At 43.5% G+C, this 20227-nt stretch overlaps 1 protein-coding gene across 2 annotated transcripts in view; it reads right to left on the bottom strand.

Moving 5' to 3' along the window:
• nfatc1 (nuclear factor of activated T cells 1) overlaps positions 1–19428 on the bottom strand; it is a 46205-nt gene extending 26777 nt beyond the window's left edge. For both annotated transcript variants that reach the window (XM_028597836.1, XM_028597835.1), the window contains exons 1-6: positions 19057–19428; positions 16700–17741; positions 16043–16202; positions 10056–10258; positions 7031–7203; positions 5090–5230 (exon numbers count right to left, since the gene is read on the bottom strand). In XM_028597836.1, the coding sequence (XP_028453637.1) occupies positions 5090–5230; positions 7031–7203; positions 10056–10258; positions 16043–16202; positions 16700–17741; positions 19057–19075 (1738 nt within the window). In that variant the 5' untranslated portion in view covers positions 19076–19428. The remainder of the gene's footprint in view (positions 1–5089; positions 5231–7030; positions 7204–10055; positions 10259–16042; positions 16203–16699; positions 17742–19056) is intronic.
• Positions 19429–20227: the final 799 nt, after the last annotated feature.

Genomic DNA, 20227 nt, shown 5'->3' on the forward strand with positions numbered 1-20227 from the left:
TGGTTTGTGTACAACAACCATAGCAATGCAGAGAGCGGACCATAAACAGGCAAGAGGCCGCAAACTTTTGTCCAATTGAGGCATATTCCGATTGTGTTTGTCCAAAAAATGTAAAACCCAAATAATAAATTCATGGTTTTCGTTATTTGAAATACCAAAAAGGAATATGCTGTTTACAAGACCCGCATCAAATTTGGAATATTGTCATATTCGGAAGAATAGTGGAATATTAGTGAGCATGTAAATGTACTCATTGAAAAACATGAATATGAAACTGTGCATGCACACAGAGAAATATGAGCCCTCACTGTCACTTTCTCTCAAACACACACACACACACACCATGTGCCATTTGCCAGCAAGTGGAAACATCATTTAGACCATCAGACACTAAAACAGAAACCAAAACAAATGAAATTTTTAGTTTGTTGGCAGCCTCTTAAGGCAGAGTGACCCATCCTGCTGCCTAAAATGACAGGGGAAACTCTGACACACACACACACACACACACACACACACACACACACACACACACACACACACACACGTAAGTACGGGACTGACATATCAATGCCCATTTGAAAATTGTTCTTTTGCAAGAGTGCTTTATTGGAAAATTTAAATTGTACATCGGTAAAATTAAATACTTAAGCTCTTTATGGCAACAACATCCAGCATTCTGGATTTATGAGTTTGATTGTTAAACGGTTTCTCAGAGCTCTGCTTTGAGTAAAATAACAATAAAAGCATTTGACATTTCCAAATTCAGTTCTACGCGAGGATGGGGAAGCTGAGATGCAAATTGGTTGTTTTGCATCTTGCCATATATCTTATTACACCAATGATGCCACTTCACCCCAGAGATTAATGAGGCCTCTACTTGTGTACTGTATCTATTTACCTATCTATTTATACAGAGAGCAGCTGTAAAGAAGACCCAGTGTGATCCGTAGGGAGCCCACTGCTCGCAGAGTTAATGAACTGGTTGCACAGAGGCAGCTTGGACAGAGAAATGGAAGGATGGAGGGAAGCAGAAGAAAGGGGGAGGGGGCAGTGTTGTGGAAGCCTGGCTTAAGGGTGTTTCCATGGTAGGATTGCCCAGGAATCTGATGCTGGTGCCAGACGCGGGGAAACCCTCATCAAAAACAAGGGAGCACACCCATCAACACAAGTCCGGAGCGTGCACATGGCCCCAAAGACAGTCGGATTCAGAGCAGCTACTGACCCACACAAGACTGGTCATTTCTTTCTCTTTGTTGCTAGAAAACTAATTGTCTCATATTATTCTTTTTGGCTTTTTCCCTTTCCTTTATTGTGTCATATAACTTTTTTGTGCATGTTTGATTTCCTGGAGCTAAAACCGGGACACTTTGCGCGTGACCATAGTGTGTTTGTGCACGCACACGCTTTTTAACGTGAACATGTGCCAGCCCTGTTCAGACACAGACACAGACAGTAACTTCATTATTTTGATCCTAGGCTCCTCGTCTAACAACACGTGTTTTTTCCTGTGAAATTAACAAAATTGCAGTAACAGCCTTTTTCAGTTTAGTGTGAGATTTATGTTGAGATTTTTTCTAAAAAAGATTTTTTTAAGTGTTATTTATTCCAATAACAGCAAAGTAATTAAAATGATTTATTGAATATTTTGAGCATTAAACACTTTTCCTGCATTCTGGTGAATTTTTATGCACCTATTTCTACCTTTTTCTGAATCAATGTATGCTGCAAATATCTTTATTTAAAGAGAAACAGATTACAATCCAAATATAAAAACATAATGGAATATATTGCAGTAAGGCTGTCAGGCATTCTGTATTGCTTTCAACTATTTATTCTCCTTTGGATGGACTTTTCTAATTATATATGAGTAAGCACACATGTAGCCTATAGGCATCATTTACTCTTACCTCCTGTTTTGCGTCTTTTGTTGGTTAAGTAACCTCCTTAATGTGCATATGACAATTATTCACCTCAATGATACATTCATTCATTTTAATTTTTTAATAAACCCCTGGACTGTAATATTTCAGATGTTTGAGCAAGATTTACTGCTCTTGTCCAAAACTTTGTGCACATTCAAAGTATATAAACACAGTGTTCTCTGTGATTTGGAGGAGTCGTGATTTTTTGAGAAAAATAAAGTGATAATAGGCTATTACAAGAATAAAATCACAAGCTATATTTCAGAAAATAATCTATACCTGCACCATAGTCTGCTGTGCATTACGTGATTGCTCTGCTGATACGGTAGATCTCAGACCTTCTGACAGACACAGAGCCCCGTTTGGGTCTCTGGTCTCTGAATGAGACAAATTGTTTAGCTATGGAAGTGGCTGTACGCTGCTCTACGTCGGAGGTGGAAACCCGAAACTAAAGAATACACGGAGCACAAACGCAACACATCTGCCGCAGCATGTCCACAGCTGAGCGCATCCATGAACCTGAAGCTGCGCTGCATTTTACAGAGAGAGTGGACACTAAGAGACCCACAGGTCTGCTTCAGAGCTCCGTGTGGTTGAGTCTGAACCGTAGACTGGAAACGTCACGTCACGGGAACTTCAAACTAAATCATTAGTATTGCGCTCCTAAACTTTGTGTTGATGGCATCACTGTATTAGACTGATTTGGCTACGCTTCACCCCTTTCACAGCTTTCCTCACGGAGAGACGGTTGCTAGGTGATAGCAACAAATACAGCATGATCGGACCCCGGACGTAGCTGCCTGTTCTATTCGCCTCGGAAAAATAAACTGGACAAAGTTAAATTCGGGTCTACACTCAAAACATTCGGGGCTGAAGACACGGCAAAATCGGCTGGCGCCGCTCCTGGTGTAAACCGGGACATTTTAGCGTCCCGACAGGCTTTTGTCGTGACTCGGGACAAGCAATTAAAAATCGTGACTGTCCCTGGTCAAACCGGGACGTCTGGTCACCCTAGTTATAATGCTCGCCTAGCTGCTAGCATGGCACGCCGTCATACTCTGCTTCTGACTGGCTAGTAGTCCTTACCTAGGTACTGCGCATGAGCTCAACACAGCGTGAAAAGAGGAGCTGCAGCAATGTGCCTGGTCCTACCAGACTCTTGTACATTTAATTTGTACAGAGAGTCTGGCCACTCTCTGTTGACAAGTGTTAACTTCCCTGAAGGCGGGTACTCTGTTGAAGTTTAAAACTATTGGATCTGCCCAGAGCCACTCTGGATCTGCCATAACCAATCGCTAATGTTTGGTTGTGACGTATGTCATGCGCATGTGCAACAGGAAAAGAGACCGACAAAAAACTATCGACTTATATTTAGTATTAGCATCGCTAGCGTTAGCCTTAGCCAACTCTTTCACCACTAATGGAGCGAGTTTGAAAATCTAACTTTTCTGAACCCCGTGGGGAGGAGGGCCACAACATCATGGCCACCAACAAAACTCAGCAAACATTGTTGTTGCTCAGGCTTTAACTTCTGGATATTTGAATGGCTTCGCGCGCATCTTTCTAGCGCACGTCCTCAACATCATCGTTCTCAGCCACTCCCTCTGTTCGCTGATCGGGCCGCCAAAAATTTGGCTGGAGAAAACCCAAGACTATACCGCGAACCCAAACGGAGTACTGAAGGAAAATGAAAATTGAGCGTAAGTATGTAGGAGGGCGGAGCCAGGCTAATGAAGAGGGAATAATGTGACATTTATTTTGTTGAGATTACTTTATATTATTATTTATGAGATTACTAATGGAAGGATGTTCAATCATGTATTTTGAATATTTTAAAATGTCTCGATTTTAAGAACTGTTGTATTTTGCTCATATTCTGTAGCTGAATAGCATAGTGATGCAATGTATTAACCTTATACTTTGCTTTACCCCATGACCTGAAGATGTTTTTAATGCTCAGTAAAGCTACCAAATGGTAGCCAACTTTACATTATTATAAGAAATAACAATCCAACTGAAAAAGCCACAAAACTATTCTTTATTAACAAGATTAGTTAGCATAAAATCGAAGTTGAAACTTCTCTGATAAGCATGGGGCTAGGTAGTTAAAGCTAATGAGCTAGCCAACAAGTATTCATAAAAACAGAAGTAATTTTCAAGTATTTTATTGATGTATTTTAACCAGAGTTCCATCTTTGCTAGCTGGCTAACAACCAGTGATATTATCGTTGACCCCGGAGCAGCTCTGCCTTTGAGAAACGCAACACGACTTAAACACTCCTCTCAGGAAGAGATCAGGGTTAATCAAAGAGGTTGGGAAGAGGGGAACAAGGCCTCTGCTCATTCAATCACTTCTTGTTTTGATAAACAATCTCCCTACTCCATTACATAGTGCTGGACGGGGCTGGAGGGGGGGCCGCCTGTGTGCCCGGGCAGCCTTGAAATCTTCCCTTTACAGGTGGAACAATGAAAAGGCTTCCCTCTTTTTTGAATGAGTCACCGGGCCGATAGGATCACACGTGTTTACATTGCTCAGCCTTGGCCCAAACCGTACCTCACGTTGCTTTGCCGAAGCTAATCAAGGAAATTGCTGTTTGTAAACCTCCTCGTATCAACATCTGGGAGCAGTCCCCCTCTCCCTCCAAACCAAAATGGCTTAAAGTAAGAAAAAGAGAAACAAATACTGAGGCATGGCACACACAAAAGGGCATGCTTCCACACTACGTGCGCAGCCACCCACCCACCCCCACACACACACACACACACACACACACACACACACACACACACACACACACACACACACACACACACACACACACACACACACACACACACACACACACACACACATTTGTGATCCATTCCTCTGCTGAACAGGCAATGGAAACTTCTGCAAATGTAAATCTGCTGGGTTAAAAATACAGCGCATTAATGTGCACCACATGTGGCACTCTGGCAGGACGGAGGATATTTTGACGGCGGGGGAAGAGGGGGGAGGGAGGACACAGTCCTGGAGAGGGAGACACAATGGAGAGGGAGACACACACACACACATATATATATATATATATATATATATATATATATATATATATATATATATATATATACACACACACACACACAGCTGTACTAAGAATCCAGAACTCCTCCTATTTTACCTTGAGCCTTTTCCACGAACACCACCTTGGAGTCGTGCTGGAAGTTGTGTCCGTCGATGAGCATCTTCTCCCCCCCTGGGGCAGGACATGTCTCCAAGCTCCGCTTATCCACCAGCGGCAGCTCCTGGGCCGATCTCTGGGCTGTGGGAGGGAGCAAGAGACCGGCCTCATCGTTCAGCTAATACACACCCACTCCCCATGCAGACCTGAGCATCCAGACGGAGGTTGAATCACTACCTAGACAGCTCTCACAGAGCAGACGGTACAGCTGTAAACCTCCAGCTCTTTACGTTTGAATTAAGCTGTCTCTTTGCCAGTAAGTAAAGACAGGCTCCATGTTGTGTTTATTTGTGTTTTCCTCAAATTATGGTGGCTGTTCTGTCTTACAAATTTGGTTAAAGAGTGTTGTCTTTTTCTCTTCTCGTCTTTTTTATTCCTTTCTCTGACCTTTTGGCTTTTTTTTCTGAAATTATCTTTTACATGCCATTACATATTTGCAAACCTTTTCCATCTAGCTGTAATGATTATGTCTATCCAGGTCTCTCTTGTGAAAGATAGTATGTAACTGCATCATGATTGACCGGGATACATAAATAGAGGTTCAATAAAACATGAATATTTTTACATAAGAGGATGATCTTTTAGTAATTCGATGCTCCTGCTTTCAGATTTTGATAAAACTCTAATTCTCTGTTTTTGGAAACCATCAATCTTTCCCACATCTCTGTTTCTGTCTGTCGTTCTGCCTCGCTAACACACAAAGTGAATTTTGGTCAAAAACAATTGCTCAGTGGCAGTCGTTCAGAAACTAACAATGGTCTATTACAAGGGGCTGAGATCATGGTTTAACTACTGTCTTTCATTTACCTCATAAGACTTAATCTCTATGGCAGCTCTCGCTGCCAGAACCACATGAAGTTGTTGATCTGCCTGAGTTTATCCCGGTCCAGTGAAAGGTTAACTCCAGTTCAGCGCAGAGAGTCGATACAGTTTATCAAGCAAGGCCTACATCGCCCTTTACACAAACGATAAATACTATTGAGTGCAAATGGAGCTCACAATCACATGCACCAGAAGTTACCGGGCTGCATCGAATAATTCCTGATTTTATTGGTTAAAGCTTTAGTGTGCGAAACTTTTTATATTAAGAAAAGTCTGTTACATTTCTCAGTATGGCGACGTTCAGAAGATTGTGTCATCCGGTGACTTTCCCGCGCATAAGCTCGAGATAAGATAATTACCTCTTCATGTGTTTTTAATCCTCTGTGTCCTCCTTGGCCACTAGCAACTCCGTGAAGGAGGGGTGGGGGCACAGAAGGCTGTATCATGCGGACGCGCCGACAGTTTTGTTGTCATTACTTAGAATTCCTCATGTAGCTTTAATCTAATGCTTATCTTAATCGTTTAGCCAAGAACAATTGAGACATTTGTGTAATGTAAGTTTAGTTCGTGAAACAGCCCAAAACCCAACAATATCTCATGACATTTTTGCTTGATGAATAACTTGAATGAGTTGATTATCAAAGTTTCTGCTTATTGACTAATTGATTAATCCAGTGGTTCCCAAAATTGTTGTCTTGTGATCTTTTTTTAAATTTAGCCACTTCTACTTGACCCCCTTGTCACATGTGTCATATGAGTTATGCCTGTCCGTCTGTCCATCTGTCTGTCTGTCTGTCTGTCTGTCTTACAATAACAAACTAAGAGTCTACTCTGTGAGGCTGCACGTAGACACAGCGATGCTTCAAGCTAATTGCTAACGTCAGCATGCTAACATGCTTAACATGACTATGCTGACAGGCTGATGTTAAGATGATATAATTTTTAGTGTGCCTGCATTTTCTAATTAATTAGTCGACTAATCTACAGTAACAATTTGAGCCCAATTTAAAAGGACTGTACAGTTTAGGTGAATGAAAAACAAATATGAGAAGTACTCACAGCACTCAATGGGGTTGGATGAAGCCTGCAATGACACCGTTCTCCCCGTGGCCTGGTTGATGTGAACTCTGAAAACCATCCGCACACGTGTGTTCTTGCGTCCGATGTCAGTCTCCCCCTTTCTCAGCTCAATGTCCGAATTACGCAGCTTCAAGATCCCCGCGCAGTCGATTCTGTGTTTGTGGAGACAAAAGAAAAAGAGTTTGCCAAAGTTTGTCTGTCCAAAAAGCAAACTATCACATGTATAAATGATATACAGTATATACTCTCACAGTTAATCAGGCTGTGATTTATGCAGTATTGCAGCCAAATCAAAAGTGGTTCACACTAATCACCACCACCACCCCCAACAGCGCTTTTACACCTCAGTGGATCCACTCTTGGGTGAAATTCAAACTCTATAGAAACAAATGTCTGGGAACGTTCAACACATCAGGAACATCTTTGACCTGCAAGAGATGGTTACTAAAATACTGTTCCCCTTCCACAAATCTTACAACCAAGAATTGGCTGTAATGATATCTTTTACAGCATCAAACTCTTCATCGCACAAAAAAGACCCTCCTCTCTCTCTCTCTCTCTCTCTCTCTCTGTCTGTCTGTCTGTCTGTCGGTCTGTCTGCACTGCACTCCTCTTACTTTTTCATACTTAAATACCTCGCGCCTCTCCAAACGGTTTCTGGCTTTTCCATCGCCGTGCTACTTGATGCCGCATTCCTCAAAGCCTAGTTAATGTCAACTTTTACACACATTTGAACACTCCCTAACATTCTTCTCGCCAGACACCAGGGTCTGCTGCTCTACTGGCGAAGCAATCAGGTGTTGATGCTAAGGATCCCAGCTGCTCTGCTCTCTCCGCCTACGCATGTGTGTGCAAAACCACATACTGAGGCGTCCGTTCAGTGCCTGAGACATAGTTTTAGAAAGAAAGCACAATACCAAAAAGAGGGGCAGTATTTAATGCTATCATGTAATTTGTTAGGAGTTAATTGGAGTCATACCAAGTTAAACAATGCCATTTGTGGCTTCATATTAGCTAACTGATTAATGATTTAATTTAACACACGTCCCCCTGAATCATCATGAATTTCAGAAATACAATAATGCCTGTTTCTATACCACATCATAAAACATCTCTATGTCACACTGGAGTTCATGTCAAAACGAATAAATCTCCCAAAAATCCACCGCCTACACTTTAAGTGCTCTGAGTCGTATCCCCCGTGAGAAAAGAGAAACCATATCCTGAGATGAAGTCGTATAAGGGGAGCTTATGTGTTACATCCATTAAAACACAGAGAAAGTGCTGATGCTAGCAGGCCGCTACTGACGGCAGCTCAGACAGAAACCCCAGGCCCCTGTTAGCAGCCCAGAGCTTCCCCAGTAATCTGATCTCTGAGGCTTATATAAATGGAAAAGCCACCCGTCTGTGTACAGAGGGCAACACTTTCACAACCCAAACACACAAAAGCAAGCACGCTCGTGCTGGACACACACACACAGGATACTAAACATCAGGAGCAAGCTTAAAGTGCTCATATTATGCTGTTTGGCTTTTCCCCTTTCATTTATTGTGTTATATATCTTTTTGTGCACGTTATAGGTTTACAAAGTGAACTAGAACTGCAGGCAGATATGACGGGGTCCAAGCCTCCCTGGCGCAAGTCGCCCCTGATGGCACGCAGAGCCCACGAAAGCAGAACCCACGACAGCAGAGCCCGCAAAAGGAGAACCCAAAACACGATGCTGGCGAGGCAAAAGTCATGAAATTTCACTAAGTGCGAGCTCCAAAGTCTGTTTGAAATGCAATAGCAAATTTCCCATTCATTGAGTTAAAGGCCAAAACGCTTCTACCTCAATTATAGTACCTCCTAAAGGCAGATCATCACCAAATCTGGTATAGAACCGCAGAGCGGCATGTCAAAGAATAATCTCAAGTTTAATGATGATAGCATTTACTGCGGCAGAGATATTGCTATTGCAAATTTCCCATTTAAATGCATTGACTTATTTGCCAAAACGCATCCACGTTCATTATAGCGCCCCCTTAACGGCCGATCTTCACAAAATTTGGTACGGAGGCTTGGAGTGGGATGTCGAATAATAAAACCAGTTTTGATCTGATACCTATTAATTTGGCCAATATATGCTAAAGTTCGTGTTTTGTGGCTAGCTACGAAAATTTGTTTGGTTGTAAATTGCGCATACTTTAACGTAGCAAATTTCTTTTGATTACTTTTTATCAGGTCCATCTGGAGAAGTTATGTACCAGGTTTTGTGGAGATTGGTCGCATGGCCTAGGAGGAGTTCGAAAAAGTTGGTTTTGAACATTGCGCGATATTGCAAAAAAACTTCTTAGCGGAAATGGGCGTGGCATATATCCTGTGATTCAGCTTGATTCAAGGAACATGTGGATTTGAACAGTGATGCACATGTTTGCAGAGTTACTGGTGTTTACTACATCAGATTTTCACTACATCATGGCAGGAGTTACTTTTTACTTTTTGGTCAAGTCAATGTTAACTAAGTTATTACTTGGTCAGGACTTTGAAACACAGCTTTGAGAGAAAGATGTTTACTTATAGAGGCTTTATACTTGACTTGGACTTGGTCTTAAGGACTTTTCTCGACTGACTCGAGACCCGATTTGGACTTGCCCTAATAGACTGGAATATACCTCTAGATGTCTAAAACGTTTGCATTTTCGACCAGATTTAACCACTTTTAAGTTTTTATGGTCTCAAGTCATTCAAGACAAGTCCATGTCAATTCCTGAATAAATCGGGACTTGATGTCCAATTGATTCATTTAGGCCTTTGTATTCCCTAAGGAACATAGGCCATCGACAAAAGCCCTCCATCTTCTCCGGTCTTGTGCCTTTCGATCCATTTGTTGCCATGAGAGCCCCTCCTTGACTTTTCTTCAGAAGCCTCAAGATACAAAAAAAATTATTTTTCACCTAATATATCCCAGTTTGAACCTACTGCAGTCACCTCACTGGGATGGGTACAGGCCCCGATACTCACATGGCCCGCATGTTGTTCTCTGGCAGCAGTGGGATCTCCAGGGTCTTGGTGTTGTTGTGCAGGGCCTCGTGGCTTGGGGTGGACACCGTCTTCCCGGTGATTCGGTGGACCTGGTAGAAAGCGTGGGGCCTCAGCAGCCTGTCGTCGGCTGTGCCAATGAACAGCTGCAGGGTCAGAGGCTCGCTCTCCATGTAGCCGTGGAGCTAAGAGGAGAGAAAGAAAGAAAAAAGACACGGTTGCGGTTAAGATCCATGTCCTCTCAAAAAAAACTTTCACTTGCATGCCGTTAAGGACAAACGCAGTTCTTTCAGAGGTCAGGCTCTCAGCGTGATGGTTTTCAAACAAAGCACCCATTTAGGATCTTGTAATCACCCTTTTTATCTACTTTAATTTACTACCAATGGCCTGTATACACTTCCTCCATCAGTTCATGTCAGGCCTGCCAAGATGTTGATCCTACAGTAGCTGAACCTCAGGGGCAGCTGCTGCCAGAGAGCAGGAAAACCACCTACAGCGAGCAGCGTTTTGATTTGTGACAAGACTAAGCTAGTGTTTCAGAAAAGTCAAAGTCATGTCAGTCCCACCGAGCGCCGGCAAATCTGGGTCAAGAAAAACTCTCAGCCGTGACCCTGCTCTGATTTTTATCAGTAAAATGAACCCGGCACGATGGAGTTGGAGACAGCACAGAAGTGCTGCTCGCTGTAGCTGACGGGCTCGACCCAAAGCTTCTTAAGTACTCCCAGACCTCCATAGGTGTTGCTTGACAGGAGGCCTCCTGCCAGGATGACCTCAACCACCCAAACTGCAGAGCGCAGGCATGAAGCCCAAACCCACAGGCTGAAATCTGAGAACAGCAGCTACTACGGACACACTGTGAGAGTTATGTATGTTATCTATACAGGAATCAGAGCAAAATACTTGGCATTTCGACATTAAAGCAATTGAAAGAAACACAATGTGTATAATAAGAAATTACAGGGGCCCCAATGTAGGAATGCACGAAATAATATAAGGCATTGGATTATATGGAGAAAGTGTTCATATTTATTGTTGTTTGAGAGGTTAAAGCAGCAATCCATAGTTTTCATAGCAAAGATGGTGGAGCATGTCTCGTTGCATTTGTGAATCGCTTTCCCATTGTCGGGTTACAGTGAAATTAAAATGTCATAAATTAACCAGGTACCGTATGTGAACAAAGATATGTTTTCACTAAAGAGATGAAATGTGACAACAAGGTCACTGTTGAAAAGGTAGGTGCGACCCAACAAACCTGATCAACTTTTCCTCCTCCAACACAATAAATATGTTGTTTTTAATGTTTCTGCGCATTCCATTATAAGAGACTAATATATGAATGATACGTTATTAATAAATAAACTTGGATTTCAGCGTTATTGCATTTTCCAAAATCCTTAATTTTTTTTAGCTAAAGCATCACAACTGATCTTATCTGACAAAACAGGTGGACATCTTTCCATGCTTTTCATTACAATTGAGCAATTTTTGCTGCTGCTATTGTTGGCCATTCAGGGTTAAGTAATATTACAGTTCCATCTATGAATGATTTCATGTTTAAATTCATGTAATAGTAAGTTTGAACTAAACTACACTTAATTTGCAAAACATAAGAATTTGTATTCTTATCTTTAGCTATATAGCATGTATAAAACTAAAACTGAAATAATATGACTTCATGAATCAAAACTGGCATGAGTGGGTAAGAAAAATGGACAATATGTGCACATCACTAACCCCAGACCATGTCAATGTATTATAGAGGCAGATGCTGAACCCCACCTAATTATATACCGCTGTGGATGAGATTGTCAGCTGAAGTGAACGGCAGGGAAATGTGAAATGAAGACCACAGCTTTCACTTGCATAAGAAGAGCACTTGAGGCAAGGAGGAGTGCCCACAACAAGAGTGAAAGGCTCAGACTGGGGAAGCAGAACATGTGATTTGGAGGAGGATCTCTGTCAGGGTTAAGAGCCTGCAGAAGTCCTGTATATTTGTGTAAGGAAATGGGTTGCTGCCTAGCAATGCTGTTTATTTAGGCAGCAGGAAGGAGTGTGATGAAGTGAGGAAACCCGCTCACAAGGTTAGATGGTTACTTTCAAACTGTAATCACAAACAGATTACTCATTATCGGCTTTGAATTATTATCAGCATGAAATTCTAAGCAAACAGAAATAATTGAACTCAATAATACCACCTGAGCTGATTCTGATTTAAAAGTATGCCTTTGTAGAAACATTTGTTCACATCAGCATTATTATGTATCATTTTAAGACATAAAATGATCAAAGTGGCAATATTGAAATCAAGAAACCTTTCCACTCTGAATCATCTGTTTTATAAAGCAGCGGCTTGCAGACAGTTATGATTTGTTGACGCAATTAAATCACTGTGATACCACTTTATGTAAACCCTTTGCTCCTCCACCCTGGCAATGAAGCGATCCCTCCCTAGTTCATATTATCACCCACAAGAGGAATGCCAAGACTCTGGCTGCAAAAGGCACCAGAGAGGAGGAGAGAGGGGTGAGGGTGACTGGGGCTCCCGCTCCGTTCTTTCATAGACCCTTCCAGCTCTAAAAGGATGATCCCACACACAAACACACATACAGTATATATGGACTCCTGTGTTTTAGTTTTGTAGAGAGAGAGAGAGAGAGAGAGAGAGAGAGAGAGAGAGAGAGAGAGAGAGCGAGAGAGTTAGAGACACACAGAGAGAGAGAGAGAGCGAGAGAGAAAGAGAGAGAGTAAGAGAAAGAGAGAGTAAGAGAGAGAGAGTTAGAGACACAGAGAGACACAGAGAGAGTAAGAGAGAAAGAGAGAGTTAGAGACACACAGAGAAAGTGAGAAAGAGAGAGAGAGAGTTAGAGACACAGAGAGAGAGAGAGAGAGAGAGAGAGAGAGAGAGAGTAAGACAGAGAGAGAGTTAGAGACACAGAGAGAGAGAGAGAAAGAGAGAGTAAGAGAGAGAGAGAGAGTTAGAGACACAGACAGAGAGAGAGAGAGAGAAAGAGAGAGAGAGTTAGAGACACACAGAGAGAGAGAGAGAGAGAGAAAGAGAGAGTGAGTAAGAGACACAGAGAGAGAGAGAGAGATAGAGAGAGAGAGAGAGAGAGAGAAGGATAGCTCAGTGTGACCGGCAATTCATCTCGTCACGCTTTTTGCTTCACATGATATTTGTTAATTATACTTTGGTAAGATATCTAAATTTGATCAAGGTCGAGAAAAGTCGCATGACTCCAAAATATGAATGAAGAAAAATGCACTTCAAAACAGCTCTTTGGATGTGCTTTTCAGCAATGGGCTAGTCATGAAAGCGGTGTTCAAAAAAGAAGACCTCACAGACTTGACTAGGGGGTATTTCCTCTCCACCAAAGTACAGCATGAAACCCTGAGCATTAACTGTGGCGAGGACTACGCAGAGCACTTCAGAGGGACATACTTCAGTCTGCTGCTGGCGTAAGGGCGGGTGTGGTTGAGGCAGGCAGCAGCGATGGCATTGAAAGAGAACAAAAAATAGCCGGCTTGGCTGTGCTGGATGCTGGACGTGGAGAGAAAAAAGTGCACCATACAGAACAAGACCTTCCAGAATAAACTCTGTAAAGTCTGGGCAGGGTTTGAGTCAGAGGGGCGGCGGGACAAGCCACAGAGGCTTCGTCAGCCAGCGTCCGCAGCAGAGGCTGCAGCGCTGTGTGTACCATGTAATCAGGAAGTCACAGAGATGGGGCTGCCTTGTCTGAGGCTCCCTCCAACATCTTCATCAGAGCCTGCCAGAAACGTGTGTGGTTTAGTCGCTGCCGCCTCCGCAGTACGCAGGACGCGATGATGTCAGCCGTACACACGGGAACTTTCCTAAACAAAGGGAAGTCTGTGTGGTTGGGGTGGTAGCTGGCGGAAAAGGAGGGGGAGGTTTGCGTTTAGGTTTAAAGAGAACACACACTCTCTCTTTCAGCCGGGGTGAACCCAGACCCCTGTCATTAAATCATTAGCACCTTCTCATGGACAAATACACGCGCCCTTTACAGATGTGTGGCTGGAGTTGCAACACGCTGGATGATACATTTGGTTTCCAAATGTCTTACTCCACAACTGCATACAAATATAATATTTCTGTTTTCTCAGTGGGAAAATATATCCCAACACTGTTACATTTAACTTGAAAGCATTTTGAATAATGGCTTGTTAGATGGCTTGTTATACTGTATACTTACAGTATACAGTAGTATAATGTTGTTGCAGTTACAGTTGCCATAACATATAGTTGGTCCACCAGAGAGCCCTGACAAGTTTATTCTTCAACTGTAAAATGCGCTGCTCAGTATTATGTCACAAGACAATTTTAAGGGATCCTTTGCAAAAATGTTTGTTTATGGTAAAAAAGAAATTTATCGGCCTCAGAAATCCATTATCTCTCAGGTTTCAAAACCTGCTAAACTAAATTCTTGCCCACTCCGGGGAAACGAAACAAGCTTACACACAGTGGCTTATTTAAACATTGAGCAAATAAATAGCAACATTAGCATAATTTGAAGTTGAATATTCACTCTCCTTTACACTCCGTTTTGGTTTCCACTAACTCCCGAGGGGGAAATCTGTGTCTTTAGCTGCTAAAAGCTCCCCTATGTTCACTAGCAAATCCCTAACTTTATTTGTCTGGCGTTCAGCAGGTAGAGCACTAGTATATTTAAGTGAGTATACTTAATTTTGCACTTTTCTGGTGTGAATACACAACTTACTTAAAATCAACTTGGAGTTCGTATGAAGTATAGAATTGGGACACAGCTTGTTTGTCCTTAAAATGGCTAAAACTAAAAGGCACGATTAGCTAACTGCTCCTCTGTGGTTCAAACTCACTCTAAAAAGACATTTTATCAAAAGTGAAGGGCAAACACAGGAAACTCTGCCCCACATGTGACGAATGTCTGGTTAACTTGTAGACTTATTGTAATATATTAATAAAATGTCAAAAGGTATTAATTAAACTGACAGCCCGGCTCACCACTCACTTTGCCCGACTCTGTGCTGCAGACCCTTTATTTATTCAGAGACTGAGGTCAGCGGTATGGAGTAATGGTTTGGGGACCAGATGGGTTTAAAACCAAAACATATCTGCAGTTACCCACATTTTTTTCTTTAGACTTGACCACCAGAGCTACTGTGGTTAAAGCTCATGACTAAGCTCTTACTGGCCATGCTACATCGCTTTGTAACTGTCTGCACTGCACTCGACAACGTAATGGAAAAGTCTGAGTCACCTTTGTCTGGACAGGAACTGACTGTGGACTGGTCTGTCTAATATGCATACCTATGGTATTCCATTCAGATATGTGACGTCTTTGAATAACATAACAGCCAGGCCATGAAACACATGTCGCCCCAATCTATTTTAACACAAGGTGAAAAAGTGTTGAGGCGAAAAGTGTGAGGTAAGAAAAAATGGGTCTAATGGCTGCACCGTGTGTTGGTCTAATCATCACAGGAAACCAAACAGTCTAGCTCAGAGGTTCTCAACATATGGTTCTGTGTCATGGAAGGGGTTGTGACATAAATCTGAGGAACTACAAGGTGATAAATGTGATAATTATGTTGTGTTTTAGAGGATTTTTGCTTTTCTTCCTATGAAATAGAGTACTGGGTCGTTTTCTTTTTTTTTAAAGATTATTTTTTGGGGGCTTTTTCCCTTTATTAGAAAGTGGATAGATATGAAAGGGGGAGAGAGATGGGGGATGACACGCAAACTCTGCACCGCTGCAGGACTCAGCCAACATGGGGCTAAAGCTCTTACTGGGTGAGCGAGAGGCCGCCCCAGGAATAGAGTACTGGGTCATTTTAACTCTAAAAATATTCATATGACACAAAGTTAGGGAGAAAATCTAGACATTTGCAACATGTGATAGGGTTTCTCGGATAGATACTGCTTTGTTTAAAGACATCACAAGCCAAAGAAGTTGAGAAGCACTGGTTTAGCAGACCTGAACGACTGGGTGTCCTCCTGCCAGGGCCTTCACTGCTCCCCGACTGCCCTCCGTCTCATAGTGGGCTCGGTGGTGGGACTTGGGCTGCACGTCGATCTGCAGCCTGTATGGTCCCGAGCTGGACGGCAGCTGCCAATCGAGAGCTGGCAGGGATGGGCTGTCGGGGCGAAAACATGTCCAACATGTCAACTTAGCAAAGAGAGGGGAGGACTTATTTTAGATGCACTTATCTAGGTAGAATGTGCAGAATGTGAACAATGTGATATGCCAGAGCCTGTGATAAACCTGAAATTACAAGTATGTTTAAACTTACTTCTTGTCAGTATTCACAAGTCTGTGTATGATACGATACAATATACTTTATTGTCCCCTTAGGGAAATTTGTTTTGGACTCAAAAGCTGCACAAATAAAGACTTGACAGTTACAAAAAAACATGAACCAATACAACACCAACTGTACCGGTCACAACAATAAATTGCACATATGGAGAACTTTTCACATCATTTCTCAGTTGCCAAAAATAGTGAACCAGTTTTAGTTTTATGCTCTTAAGCACACAAAAAGCTCATTCCCCTCAGGCTTTATTGGTTTGAAGAGATCTTGTTCAAGGCCAACATTTTCATCTGTAACTCAAACTGTCATTGCTTGCCTACCTGACATATTGCTTTGGCTTGGACCAGGAGTATGGGTGCTGTGGCACATCCAGAAACCCACCACAGTAGCCCTCCTTCTTTAATGGCAGGCGGTTGGAGTCATCCTGACAGAGCTCCCCTGGACTCAGCTCCTCACCTCCGGGCTCCACCTTCAGGCTGACTGTGGGGCTGTGCTCCAGGCCGGTTTTCCGGGCTTTAATAGGGATTCCCTCCCCGAGGTCAGCCACTCCATCTGTGGTCAGGGCATTGATGGCCGCCAGTATGGCTGAGTTGGTGTACTGGTTGGTGTTTGGCAGCCAGCTCTCCTCTGTGATACTGAGGCGAGGGGAGGTCTGCGGGGACAGTCCAGGGGAGTGGTTGGGCGAGTATGGGTAGTGCTTGTGTGATGCCCCGCTGCCGTTAAAGCTGTACTTCCTCTTTGCGCCACAAGGGGAGTTGGGACTGGAGCTACGCTGACCCATCCAGGTGTCATCTGTCACGCTTGTGCGAGGAGAGGTGGAGGGGGTGTGGCGAGGGGAGCCGCCAGAGGTGCAGCCATCACCTGGCAGGGCGAGGGTGGAGCTCTTGGGGGACACAGAGGGCGACTGCCAGGGGGAGTTCTGGGGCGAGTTGTCGTAGTTGTAGGAGAAGCTCGATTCATAGGAGGAGGCGTCGGAGTGGCAGCTGCGAGATGAGATGCTGCTGGCCGGGCTGAGGCAGCTGGGGTCGCGGTAACTATCTGCACTGGGGAGGGTCAGCGTCACTATGGAGTTGACTCGCTTGGCAACAGGAAGGTTGTTCTCTTCCACCTCATCCTCAGGAAACTGGCCGTAGGCTGTGATCTCGATACGAGGGCTCTCCAGGGTCGGGGCTCCGTTTGGGCGGACACTTGAGGTTGAATAGTAGCCGGCCACTCTCATGTCATCCTGGGTTTCATAAATGAGAGCCTCGGTGACAGAGACAGATATAGTGGGGCTGGAGTGGAGGCTGTGGTACTGAGAGGGAAGACAAGGGTTGCCCAGTGGGAGGGAGAGACTGACGTTTGGCGTGTAGCCATATGCATCTGGAAAGCAAACAGATTGACTTTGTTACCATGATAATCAAACAAACATTCACTGGCTCTCTTACTGAGTGGGAGACAGTTGCCAAGTTGAGTCTTTTGAGAGCTGCTGCAGAGGTTTTGCCTATAACGGCTAAAGAACTGCTTCCTTAACAGATTTGGCCCAGGCTATTTCACGATGCAGGCGAGTGAAAACTTAACGCCTCATCTAATGGAGTTCCCCGAACACGCTAAGGCGAGTGACACAAAACATCTCAGAATGGCTCAGATTATACAAAACAAAGGTGGGAGACACGAATAAAGGTTCCAAAAATAACTCCAGTTCCACTTCACATTGCCACTTAATGCACATGCTGCAGCCCATAAACTGTAACATTATGAAAACACACACTAATGCTTTTGTTGGCTAGTTTCATGTACCAACAGCCATTGAAAAATAAACACAGGAGTGACATGATTGGTTTATTTGCATGCTGTAAAGGTGCATGCTGTACCAACCGGGGGGGGGGGGGAGCTCGTGGTCTCGTGCCAAGTTGCCAACTCTCCCGCTGGGTCATATGAAACTCTGCCTGTCTGTGGCGAAGGTCACAACCAGGGGCAGGGGGGGAAGCAAGGGGGAGGGGGAGGGGGGGTGTATGGGAATGTGAGATGTGGTTATATGGTGCATGAAGCTGGGTGAATGTGACCACAGTGGAGCACATTGATATGGATGGAGACGTCTGCTGCAGACAGACAGATGCAGTCACCACAGCTCCTGTCTGCTGTAAATTAAAGATAATTAGGGGCCCCACCATAAAGACAATGACATCAGTGCAGCCCAATATGACTCCTTGTAATAAAAGAAAATGGTGCTTAGCCTACATTTAATGCTGCTTGCGGTGTGTGACACAGTACCACGAAAAATTTTTGTTTTCTAAAATTAGACTGCTGTAAATTAGCTAACATCCTAACAGGCTGGCCCATAATGCCATGTCAGTCATTAGCACAAGTTCAGTTCTGACTATTTTGGAAACACTTTTAAATCATGTGGCCACGCCCACCTTGCCAAAATCATAGGGAGGGGCGCATACATATCTTCACCACTGCGTTAATACTGTTACTAACTGTAATACACTGAGGCTCAATACATCCAGACGATCAACTGGGCAGAAAGTGCAGCTGGGACCCGAAATCAATATAACATCGCAGCTCAATGTATCGCATCCGGGTGTAAAGTGTCAAACAATGATGAGAAGCTAAATAAATGGCACATTAATAGCTTTACTGCACTGTGATAATAAAAATAAAGCCTCCTGTAATAAAGAAAAGTCAAACTTACCCTCTTCAGCTGATTTCATTTTCTTCTTTGCGCAGAGAGACACGTCTAAGATCAAACTCTGAGTGCAGATGGGAGCGATTCTGTATCCATAAAGCGGAGTTTATATATTCCACAGCTGTTGCTCAGGATCCTCTCTCGCTGTATCGCCGCAAACAACGATAATTAGAAATAACAAAGTAAAAAAAAAAAATAAAGGCTACTTAGAAAAGAGAAAAAGTCGCATCCAAAAAAGATCTAAAAGAGACGCGTCAAAATAATTAAAACATGTGGTATAAGACCATGGCTGATTAAGACGTGTTCGCCTATAAAAGCTATTTTCGTCGCTGTGTTGAGATCCGACTCTGCGTCGGGGGATCCTGGCTCTGCTGGGTCGCTGTGACGCACTGCTCCGGCGCACAGAGGACTTCTGCGCTTTTAAACTCGGGGATCACCTCGGCGGCGGCGCACCGCCCCTCTTCTCTGACGCATCTACACGCTCGACCACCAGATGGGTCCAGTGGAGATCCTCTCTCTCACTGGGCTTTCCAGTGGCAAAACAGGCCAATTAGCAAAAGCTGGCAGTGAAGCCTGAAAGCTCCGAGATGGGTAAAATAAGCCTCGCCACGGGAGAGCCACATGCAAACCTCCAGTGATTGGAACAAACATCCCATACGGCGCCCATAAAGCTGGTGCAGCTGAATATGAGCCAGGGTGAACATCCATCTGAATATAAACACTGGAATAACTGGAGTTAAAGTGACAAAGCAAAACCTAAAAAAAAAAACTATGATTTGTTGGGTGACAGTTGTTAAAAGAAAGTCACACTATATCGCCATTATCCATGCCTGACTTAATGAGCATGGACAGCATTAATCTGCAGTTTCCACCAATTTTATCTAAACTATCCGTTTCCATTGGCATCATTCACAACGGAGCAATCAATCTGCTGCTGCGAGACATATGGAACGAGGAATCTCCCAAATCAAGATTTATGTGCAGAATAATTCTCACAAGCATTTTTACAATAAACTTCTGCAATTTCCACCCTGAAAGAGCAATTCATCAACTGGTTACAGCAGACGGATGCTCGGTTAAAGGCCGCTGGGTTTTCAGGTTGCAGCTGAAGCTGCAGCAGAGCCGAGGACAGGTGAACTGAGCGGAAACATGCCAGAACATCAATCTCAAAATGCTA

The sequence above is a fragment of the Perca flavescens genome, chromosome 14 (genome assembly GCF_004354835.1).
Source record: "Perca flavescens isolate YP-PL-M2 chromosome 14, PFLA_1.0, whole genome shotgun sequence".
NCBI lineage: Eukaryota > Metazoa > Chordata > Actinopteri > Perciformes > Percidae > Perca > Perca flavescens.